Raw genomic sequence first — 12,381 nt, 5'->3', positions numbered from 1 at the left:
GTCCTCAAAATATTACAACTGATAGAATAGATTTTCGTTTATAAACCTAGACCTCTTCATGAACTAGCAAAATAAAGGAAATAAAACAGGAACCGGTCTTTTTAAGTGATATGCTTTAAAATTAAATGCATTTTTTTTTTAAACAGTGGGAAACTTTTTTAACATATTATAAATAATATCAGATTCTGAAGCGTTGTGATTTTCGAAAATTCATATCTATTTTAAAAATTGAAAGAAATATATAACACTAATTTTCATTAAAAGAAAAAATTCAAAAAAAAATAATATGAATGCAATTCGTTTGTGTTCTCAGAATTGTTCATAAAAGAAATTTGAAAGATAACTTTTAAATCCATCAAAAGATCTATTATTAATTAAGAGAAAAATAAAACAGAAATACAATTAATTTTTATAATTTTAATCAGATAAATATTCTTCACAAATTTCAATGCAATAAACGCTAAAATACATTCAACAAAATTAAAGTTGCATAAAATATTCTTTTGTACAAACGATTAAATATTTTATATTTTAACAAAACTGTATTCTTTCACACATAAATTGCACAGCTTATACAAGTTTGTTAAGCATTTCAGAATTGGATTGCTTGGATTTTCAATCTCACTTATGTTCATTCGCCACATCACGAATTCTTGCTACAGATAGATGGGCAGTGAGTCTGATTCTCCACTCGAGAAATGTATTCAAGCATAGCCTGTTGAATAATAATAATATTAAAAACATATCACCAAGAGTAATTTGAAATACAATAATATGATAATTGCTACTATATTCAAAAAGTGCCTGATCATATTTTTCATCAGAAGAATGGATATAACTTTATTTGGTGTTTCCTCTGAAGTAAAATTCGTGTGCAATTATGCCTTATTTCCCTTGTTCATACAAAGTTGTAAATGCGAACAACAAGTTGCTTTTTGACCGCTTCCTCCACGTTGTGCTTCTTCGGAGCTTGAGAATTGTTTTCCCATAAATAAATGCTTCATCCGATTAATATTATCACATGAGGCGAGATTAGATGAATTAAATGGTTTTGGAAACATCGGGATACGATTTAACGGTAGGAGAAACTTACTGGCATCTTATCGCGATGAAATAGCCACGATTCGGCCATTACTTCGATGGAAAATTCTGAATGTATGTAACCATGAGCTATATGCTTTGATATTCTTCTAAATGCCGAGGAAAAGGCCATAATTTATTTACATCTGAAATTTTTAAATAAGTTCTGGATCATTTGTATTTTCAAATATTTGGTAGAGTGATTTTCTTCCATTGTTGAAAGCTAAAGAAATTTTTTGTTTAATATAGAGGTAGTTTACAAGACAAAAAAGTAGGTATAATATCGCAAGATTTATAAGATAAATGAGCAAGATAGTTACATTTTTAATAGCGCTATGTTATGATGGAACATTAAAAAAAGTTTACATGCTCAAAGAGCAGAACACATGTATGACTATTAAAATAAGATGACTTTATGTCTGCCAATTTGATGGAAAATGTGCATAAAGTTTTACATAAACGATTCAATTGAAATTAACTATAGTCAATATCTCCGGGGAACCAGTAGAATATAAAAAAAAACACATTTTAATACACGTCAGAAAAAATGCTAAGCGATCTTTTTTTTTTAAATTCTTTTTAAAGTAAACAGAATAATATACACTATCACTTTAATTTTTTCACATGTCATCTATTTTCCTATCCACAAAATTTTTTTTTGCTGTTCGTTTTTTTTTTTTTTTTTTTTTTTTTTTTTGATGAAATTATTGCCGACGGAAAGGGAAATATGCCTTCTTAACAGAAAGGCATGAAAAAAAAAGCAATAGAAAAAAAAATGATATAATTTATAAGAAATTAAAATAAAAACCAAAAGGAATGATACGGTTTAAAAAAAGTTAAAAGTAAAAAAAAAAAAAAGGCGAAGGGAAAAAAGAAGGCGAAGAAAAATTCTTTCAATTCAGATACAGATTCTGAAATGTGGATTCTAAAATTCCGCTTGTGGAAATACGGAGGAATTAGAAAGGTAAAGAAGAACAGGTGCAATACTTAATTTGCACACACAAAACGTGCGAGAGGAAATAATATCTGTTATTTGTTTGTGTTAACTGTAGTTTTGATGAAGAGTAACTTTCTTTTGTTGGTTGACTATGTAATTTTTTACTATAGTGTAAGCCGTTTGACATCACTCAATGTTATTATGCTAATTAAAATGTGTACTTTTAATATATAATAGATAATTATGTAAAAACCATAATTATCAAATGTCTTTTGTATTCTAACTAATAAAAATGACAACGAAAAAATACTTTAAATATTGCTAATTTAGCTGCTAGTAATATGTTTCTTTCAATATGGCCGATAGCCGACCAGGTTTGCATATATATTTCTGATGTTAAAATCTACAAAATTGCTGAATGGTTCTATTTCTTGTACATATAAAAAAGAATGGTAAATATATATATATATATATATATATATATATATATATATATATATATATATATATATATATATATATTCAAAAAATGTTGTAACTAGCTCCTGGTCCCAATTATAAAAATCTATTAAAAGAAGTAAACAATTGTGAAACGATTCTAAGGTATTCTTTTTGTAACTTGATGAAATTGTATATATTTTTATTTATTTCTCATTTATCGCCTCAGGCGATCAGCTAGTTCCCCGAGTTATGTTTGATTTCAGATAAATTATTTTTCATATCTCCCGTTTTTATGATTCCTCAAAATTGTTTGACATTAAATTCGTATTATTCTAATGTTTTAATTATACTGTTCATCATGTATATGAGCCTTTCTAATGGAGACAATTCTATAACTTCGTAGTGCGATTAAAAATGTAAATATCCGTTTCATCTATTTCTGAATTTTATGATATTGCAACATCATTTTTTTTTATTTGTCTTATAAATCACAAAGAAATAAACAGAATCCTTATTATCAACAACAGAAGGAAATCATGCGATTATGATTTCATTATTTGATAAAACAATGGAAAGATTTTAATTTCAGGGTAACAGCGCATTCGGTTGTTGGAAATCAGGCAAAAAATATTTTTTTTAAAAAATTCTTAAAATTTGGGGGAAAAAATCCGAACGAGTAGTAAATTGGTGTCATTATAAAGACATTTTTTTTTTTTTTTTTAATTTCGATACGGTGTAATATTTATTTTTGTGTAATAATAATTTTGAAAATTATCGCGAAACACACACACAAATTCAGTTTAATTTTTAATTAATTGAAACTTTTAAAAAATCTCTCAGAAGAACACATTTTTACCCTTCAAGGCATACACGTGTCAAATGTGGCAATTGTAAGTCAAGCAGTTTGACCTGTAGAACGCCAACACACACATACAAGCGCGCGCGAGCGAAAATATTGGCTTAAAATCAATGAGCTATTACAGTTAATTGGCACGATTTACATGATTCAAAGAAGATAGATGAAACTTACTAACAATAGCAGATAAATAGATAGCAAACTAAACAATCATAGATAAAACGTACTTCATGAATGAGTATATATTGGTCTTTGTTCTGCACTGCTCCTCCGCGGTCTCTCCGAAGTTGAGAAACAACCTGCAGAATGTCGATGGACCTGGATTCGTCATATTCTCGCATGCAAATATCCAGAGCTAGGAAAACGCCGGTTCGACCAGTGCCAGTACTGGAAAAGGTAGAAAAAGTGAAAATATTTTATATTTTACCATAGTGTAAATTTTAAAATAATCAGGAATACGAAAAGTAAAAAATATTGTCAAGCACAAAAAAATAAATAAATAAATAAAATGGTCTAACATCTGAGCCATTATTATAGATAGTGTCATGGTTCCGTTCGATTGGGCAGGTATAATATAATTTTTGAACATGCAAATAATAAATATTGTAGTCGCTGAAAAATTCGTGTGTGAGATTTTGTCTATTCATCAAATTTCTGGCTTTCTCGAGTTCAAATAAATAAATAATAATTTTTGGTATTAAGCCTGATCGTGAATATAATTAAAAAATACGACTAGTTAGGAAGAAGTAATTAGGGAAATGGTCTTAAAAACAAAATTGTAAATTTTTTCGTTTTTAAATTTTGAATAAGATGTATCAATGGGAAATCGAATTATCTGAATGCATGTGAGTATAACAATAACAACAAAAAAAAAAACCCTAACAAACTAGGCGAATAAAATTTAGTGTACGGTTTTACTACAGAATTGTATACGTATACCAAATTTTGGACCGGATTTATTACAGGCTTGATTGTCTATAGGTATATCTATTCAAATGATTGTGAATTCAATAACTCAAAAATGCAACACGTTTAACTCATGAATTTTATTGTGACCTTTTTTTTTTTTTTCAATTTTTTTTTTAAAATTAAAATTTAAGCAAAACTTTGATAGCATTTTTCGTCGATAGTTTTAAAATATATTATGACACAAAAAGGATCTCTGCACTATATCTTTTATGATATCACTATAGTTGTCTTCCGATTATTTCTCCAATTTCAACAAATTTTCTAAAATATTTTTATGTAACATTTACAATAATTTTTTTTTAATTGCTGCAAGGAAATTCAAACTGTTTTTATAATTCGTACATATATTTAATTGTGTTTTATTTTTCAATTATTGAAAGTTAAAATCATATTCTAAGGGATTTCTTTTTATTTCATCATTTTTTCCTATGAAATTTGTAAGCAAAGTCATGCAAAATAATGTTAAAAATATATCCAAAAAGTTCAAAGATTATATTTTCTAATTTTTATTTCTTTTTATTGACATGTTTAAATTCAACCAATATGCTACTTGATGTACAATATGCCATGCCATCTTAATATTAAAATCTACTTAATTAAATTTGGCATATCATTTTATTACAAGATTTGTATTAGATTTTAGACAAATCTGTTAAAGAATAATAAGTAGGTCATTCTATTCGTGTGCTTGTGTGATTACTTACAAACTCAATAAGTTAGAAGGACAAATTTCAAAATATGTTCTTTACACCAAAATAATAGATCCAAATCAAATTTTGGAATAAATCTATCAAAGTGTAAATTTTCAACCTGCACAATGTGAACAAGATAAGTAAGAAAACTCAGCAAGTTAGATAAATGAAATTTATACAAGCTGCTAATTTATATTTTTGAATAATTGATGATTGGAATGATATGTTGCTTTGGCATGAAAATGGTATATCAATTTGACCATACCAGCCTATTTTTGTGGCCAATCGATCAAAAGAAAGTTGCTCAAAATGTACAATCGATTCTCGTTACAATAAGACGCCATAATGAAAAATTTCTAAATCCCCAAATAATTTAGTCATCCTAAGATACATTTGTTGAATATGATACATTACTTCGATAATAATAGTCAACATGTTAATGTAAAAAATATTATGTTTTATTCATAATATAAACATGTATATATAAAAATATTTTGCGTGTCACCTACAGAAAGAATACCAACCTGCAATGAATAACAGAGGGACCTGAATTACAGTTTATGAAAGGCCTGCATTGTTGCACAAAGGTGATTAAGCTTGAAGGATCCTTCGGCACTCCTACATCAGGCCATCCAGTGAACCATAAATGAGCAATGTCACGAAATAAATTTTTCTGTAATACATAAAGTCCATGTTAAATGTTACTCCATAAAGTCCATGATAAATTAAAATTTTACATTTGACAATAATGCATAAAATATCTTTTGTCCTTATTGACAGTTTTCCAATTATTATGGCATGTTTTGATTCTGAATATTTTATGCATTATTCCTTTTATAATAGTTATTCCTTTAGTATTCCTTAGTTATAGTTATTCCTTTTTTAAGCAAGAGTACACATTATAGAGCAAAGAAAAAATTCGCACGCACACGCGTATGCATCCACCCACACATTAATCTTTTTTGCTTTATTAAATAAAGAGAAATATATTTTCTCAAGGTTATCTATTCTGACTCAAGACTATCCGACATCCACGTATGCAGAGAATATTATTGAAGCTGTTGTTCGGAGTTTATAAATATTTAAATAACAAAGTTAACGTAATGCAACATGTGAACCTGACCAGTTATTCTTAATTATAATGTTAATATTATATGTATTCGACTGAATTTATATACTTTACAAATTTATTTATTTAGCAACTAGAAAAACAAATTTTTTTAGGTCCCCCTTTCTGCCTGGAGGCTAGAGACACTGCATAATCGGAAATCCTTCATTGATTTAAATGAAATATAACTGGCAGAAAATATGGATATACAAGATATTAACCGAGCATGCTCACTAAGCTGTCCTTTCAATGAAAATTACAGATAAATATGAATTACAATCTTATCCATTCTAGCCATATTCCAAACTGGACAAAGATATTTTATACTAGTATATATTGTTATACAATATCAAACAATATGGTGAGATTTAATACCCTAATCTTTTATGAATCACATTGATATTATCGGTTTTTGTTATCTGACCAAATGAAATTACTATTTCATATCTCAGCATGCTTTTTCAGTCTGTATTTTAATTTACCCTTTTGTATTTTTTGAAAAATCATTTAATGTGCGAACTCTGTTTAAAAGTTAGTTCGCTTTTGATATCAACCTTACGTAACAGGGAGAAATAAACAATCTTTAATATGTTACGTAAAATTACAAACATCACAATCCTTTTTACATTAGAAAGAAAGCATTACCTCTAAATCCAAAAGACGCAAGGTAGAAATAGTGTAAAACTCATAAACATCTTTCTTTACAAGAGATACTTGGAAATCTCCATATGGCTGCTGGGACACTAGAGTACTCTGGGGAAAATATACAGCACACCGAGACTGGAAAGAATAAAGAAATTTTCCTATTATGGAATGCACATCAGTTTAATAAATTTGAGGAATTGATGGAAATGTGTTAATTAAAAGTACATAAAGATTAATCAAAGTGACGTTCGGCAAGAATAATAATTTATAATGTTTTCAAAATGCATGGGATGATTAAAAAAATAAAGTTCAGTTTTAATGATTAATTTTTTAATCTTTATTGTCTATAAATTGATAAACAGAAATAAAAAAAATTAGTTGCTTGAAAACAAAAAATATGAAATGATGGAAGTAGGCATTCAAGTACAATAATATCTGAAATGATGGAAGTAGACATTCAAGTACAATAATATCTGAAATGATGGAAGTAGACATTCAAGTACAATAATATCTGAAATGATGGAAGTAGACATTCAAGTACAATAATATCTGAAATGATGGAAGTAGACATTCAAGTACAATAATATCTGAAATGATGGAAGTAGACATTCAAGTACAATAATATCTCTTCAGTAGATCGTTCAAGGGATGACTCCAAAATGATGTATTAATGGGTGCGATGTACTTATAGTATAGCCCAAAAAAGCGGTAAATTGCTTACTTCAGATTCATAGTACAATTGTAAAATTTCATAATCTTTTCGGAATTTAATTTAATTTATAATTTTGTGACAATATTAATGAAAGGTAAAATATTTTTTAAAAAAATAATTGAACAACAAAACACATGAATAGTTACAACATTTTGATTATTTCTTGAATAACTATACATAGATATTTCCTCTTTTTCGAATGTTATATATGACAAAACGAAAATATATTGTATCTTTTGGATATATTACAATATTTTGGATAACTTTTTATAATAGATAGCAATAAAAATTATAATCTACATTTAACATTTGGTTTTGGCTGAAATTACAAGTGTAATAAAACATTACAAATATTATGAAACTTTATTACAAACAGCCTCACTCATTATATTGTAAATGAAAAGTAAATAATTTTTCGCATTTTGAACCAAGATTTAGAGTGCATCATTTTCCTTAATACGCCGTTTCCGAACTTTCCCTTGAAAGATCTGCTAAATAAGTTTTTCTGCATTTGAATGTGTTTTTTTTCATTTAAATTTTTTTAGTCAATATGCAACCAATATATTTTTTTTTAAATCTTTAGTTGTAGGCAATTAATATTTTTGAAAATAATCAATAAGACAGAACTTTATTTTTTGTATTTATATCCGACTAATTTTTTTGCTATTATTTATTATGAAGGTAATATTTATGCCGAGGAATTTCGAAACACATTTCATAGCAAAATGATATTTAGAAACGTTTGATTAAATTACAAATTGTTTAATTGCTAACTAAAATGTTTAATTAAGTTTTGCGAAATTAAAATTAATTTTTCAAAGAAATTAGGGATTATATACCTATCTATATTCTTTCCAAGATTCGTTTCAAGTTTATTTGAAATTTTTAAAATTAAATTGCAGTATTTAAAAAAATAAAATTTAAAATAAAACGATAAAACAATTTAAAGTATAAAAATTAAACGGAGATTTACTTTCCGTAAGCCTTTTAAAAGAAAGCTTGCGAAAAAAAATGTGTACATATAATTTTTCAAAAACAATTTCTGTTAGATTCAATGATTGAAATGAGAAACTTTGGATTCTAATATTTATGAATTGAAATTAAATCATTTATTTATTCTTTATTACTTTTAGATTACACATTACTATTTTTTTTAAAAAAATCCGATAATGAAAAGGAATTACCGACAAGAATGATTTGGTCCTATTGGTAACTAGATAATTATTCATTTAAAAATATACGAAGTCTGAAAACAAATGTCATAAGAATACAGATTTGCACCAAAAGTAAAGATATTCGTATCTGATCAACAATTTCCAATTCGGCCAAACGAATAGTGAAATAAAAGTTCATGGATTTGTTGACGGCCAAATGAGTAATGAATAACAGATTCAATACGATTGAACAGAAGTATAAATGCAGTGTCTTTTATCGTTGCACAGCAGAGCCTCGAAAGTTATTAAAAACAGTTCAGAAAGTTATCTGGGGATTACTCTTGTAAAATGCAGAATATACTTACAGTGCCATTTTCTTCGAACATTGTTAGCATTATGATTACTCTGCTCTGCTGTTCCCAAACCATTCTCCAGAAATCTTCGATTCCTTCTGGTAAAGGGGCCTGGCATGCTATATAAAACGCTGATTTTCCTTCATATCCCTATTAAAAAAAGAATTAATTTTGAAAACAATTAATCAAAAATCAATCTTACCTTGAAAACAAAAATTAAAAATATATTTTGTAAGTTTCTTAATTTAAACTATTAAATGATAAAAATCATACTGACATTAATTCTAATGAAATTTAAGGGAAAGAAGCAATATATTAAAATAGAATAAACCGTTTTGAAACTGGCAAAGCTAAGAGGGAATTAGTTTAAAATTATTGAAACTGTTCACAGTTTTAAAGTATTAAAAAGGCATAAAGATCATCAAGAAATATTCGATAATTGTACTCTGCTAATGTTCGAGCTTTCGTAACATATGACAATATATAAACATCAATTAAGTAACGACGCGGATGTGGTATAGAGGATATATTAGATGTTCCAAGTGCCAGGTCTTAAGAACAAAGTTATGTTAAAACTATTATATATTTATTTCATTTTTTAGCACATACAAAATTAGAAGAGGCGCAAAATTTTACTACGCATTGGACGCTACAGCCGAACTAACAAAATACCTGAGCAAATTAGATAATTCTTATTAAATTCTTCATAAAAGTTAAGTCCATAATTACAGATTAATTAATGCAAATAAAAAACTTTTTATAAAATCATTTGTTGAGGTAATCGAATTGGTTTCTGAAAAAATTCTTTATTAAAAACTTCGAACTTATTTTGAATGTAATACTGCGAATTGATTACATTCAAGTTTCCATTATACAATGAATACTCCGTACATTAAAATTGTGGAAAATTAAATTTAAAAATTCTTACCTTAACAAAATTAGCGTTAATATAGCATTTTAGAGGATCTCCCGATGGTTCTGCGAGCACTACTCTGCTTTCTGGTCCTGAAAGGAATTGCAGAATTGAATTCGCAATGAGAGAGATTTCAGCATATTTACATAAATATAAATAGGGTATTTTTCTTAATACGTAATGTAATATAATAAATATACAAGGGAAACATAACTATTTGTATATTTTTAATACTGAAAATATTACATTTTCGTTCAGATGAAATGTCAACATTCTACTCAACATTTTCTTTCATAAATTAACGTAAGAAAGGATAATTTTATGCAATAAACTTTTGAGTACTCGATGGAAAAGCATCATATTGCGTTTTAACTATCTAGTTACAAATTTTAGTAAGCTTTAACAGGAAAATAGCATAATCTTTTTTAAAAAAATTATAATTTTATAGAATTTCTGTCTTTGTTTTTAACTGGATATAATTGGCACTTTAGTTGAATTAAACCAATATCTCGTTTTAAAACGGTCTCTAGATGAAGAGCTATTTTGAACCGTATACAGATGATGAAGATAATTAAGATAGAACCCCATTTTAAAGCTCTCCACTTTACATCAGAAAATATACATGAAATGGTAATTAATATGGTAATTAATTAATAGCATGGAACAAGTCCTTGTATAGATTTCTTTTTCTGGCATATCACTACACATTTGAAACTCTTTTTATTTGTCAATAATATAATATTGTTAACAATATTTCTTTTTATAAACAATTTTACGGTCGCAAATTTTTTTTATGATGTTTGAAAATATCTTTATGTTGAAAATAAATATGCCACGTGAATACATTCTTCATTAGCATTGCTGTTCTAAGTTAAACAGTAGCAGTGGAAAATTTTACCTAAACTCTTGTATATAATTCCATTGTCAAAATCAATAGTTGAAATGAAATGGTAACTATAAAACGACTGTATACATCGACTGACTTTTGCCATTAGATATAGCTTATACTTTAACTTTGCCTCGTTAGCGTTATGCTAACCGAGAGTTTCTCGAAAGTCTGTGCTATTGAATGAAATTATTAATTCTGAAGTAATCCAGCACCGGGGTAAACGAGATAAATGTAGTACGGGGCATTTCATCTCTTGGTTAATAATCCATTTTGAAGCATCAAAATGGCTACTAATGGTTGACCTGATACCTTTGAATAACAGTCATAATAAGAAAATAATATTGGAATCGGAATGACCGTGGACAAACTTCCACACTATGCTAATATGAGAGCATTTAAGTCATTATTAGTGCGCATTAGTTCACATATTATCAGAATTTTTTTGGTTCAATCATGTCCAAAACTTGCGGCCATCTTGCCTTTAGTCGAATTTCTGTTAGTATTTCAATGTTCAAAAAATTATTATTTTGATATTCAGTAACAAAAGAATTTACAGATTTTTATTATTTTTTAAAGACAGCAGGTATTGATTATTATTTTGAAATGGCAAAGAGTAAATTTATCAAGCAATAAGAAAATAAGAAATGTGCGATGAATTTCTGAGATTGGAGATGTTAAGCCTCTTAATAATAATAGCATCTTTCTTTTAATTGTGAATTCATGCCCACATGATCAATATGAAGCGTTTCACTTCAGATTTTAAATCTACCCGGCATTATGTAATTAGTTTTCCATATTGCATAAGATAAAATGTAACGTTTTCATATTTATATTTTTTCTCATTTAGGAAGAAACTGTATTACATGCTGTTTATATATGAACAGTGAAGCTATTAGTCTGATAAATTAAGGGCTTATAAAATAATAATGTATGAATATAAAGATATAAAAGAAAAATATTTTTTCAATTTTCAGTTAAAGATAGATTTATAGAAATTTGAAATAACATTAAAAGACTTTGAAATGAAATCATATTTCACACTGAATTGCATCCCAGTAGAAATAAGCGTACATGAAATTAAAAAAAATATTTATACTTTTATAAATCCATCAGATAATGCGATTTCCGTGTTAAGCGATTTTCTGTTACTTAGAATATATCCTCTGCATTCTGTGGGAGTGCACTAAAATCATTCTGCTGCATGAAATAATCGATTGTGGCTTAAATTTTTTTGATAATATAATTTTAGTTCTTCTACAACAACTTTAACTTTACTAATTTATTTAATATCGTTTACTGTTTAAAATTATAATTATTCGTGTTCGCTAGCTGTTTTTTGGTTATGTCCGATCTAAATCTTCTTGATGTTTTTGAGAATTCATTATATTCTCAGAATTCATAATATTATTAGTTAATTTGCATTAAATTATTTATTAGATTATTTTTTTTATTTTCTGCATAGAATATAATAGATATCTATGCTAATGTTCTAATTAGGATCATTAGAGTTATATTAAAAGATAACAGGGATACTTACTCGGAAGGATGTTCGAATATCTATTCTTGACATGTGCTCCTTCTGGAATCGAATCGAGCTTTGGCATATTCATGGGAATTTTCTAAAAATACATA

General features: G+C 27.3%; 1 protein-coding gene across 1 annotated transcript in view; it reads right to left on the bottom strand.

Annotated features, from left to right (window-relative positions):
* Nucleotides 1-402: 402 nt before the first annotated feature.
* The window catches only part of LOC129961745 (uncharacterized), a 77,141-nt gene continuing 65,162 nt past the window's right edge, over nt 403-12,381 (bottom strand). The window contains exons 8-14 of the mRNA XM_056075294.1: nt 12,287-12,368; nt 9,876-9,952; nt 8,960-9,097; nt 6,729-6,863; nt 5,500-5,648; nt 3,542-3,701; nt 403-715 (exon numbers count right to left, since the gene is read on the bottom strand). Of these exons, the coding sequence (XP_055931269.1) occupies nt 644-715; nt 3,542-3,701; nt 5,500-5,648; nt 6,729-6,863; nt 8,960-9,097; nt 9,876-9,952; nt 12,287-12,368 (813 nt within the window). The 3' untranslated portion in view covers nt 403-643. The remainder of the gene's footprint in view (nt 716-3,541; nt 3,702-5,499; nt 5,649-6,728; nt 6,864-8,959; nt 9,098-9,875; nt 9,953-12,286; nt 12,369-12,381) is intronic.

The sequence above is a fragment of the Argiope bruennichi genome, chromosome 2 (assembly GCF_947563725.1).
Source record: "Argiope bruennichi chromosome 2, qqArgBrue1.1, whole genome shotgun sequence".
In the NCBI taxonomy this organism is placed as follows: domain Eukaryota; kingdom Metazoa; phylum Arthropoda; class Arachnida; order Araneae; family Araneidae; genus Argiope; species Argiope bruennichi.
Note: the sequence above shows the minus strand (reverse complement) of the source record. Positions and strands in the feature narration are given on the sequence as shown.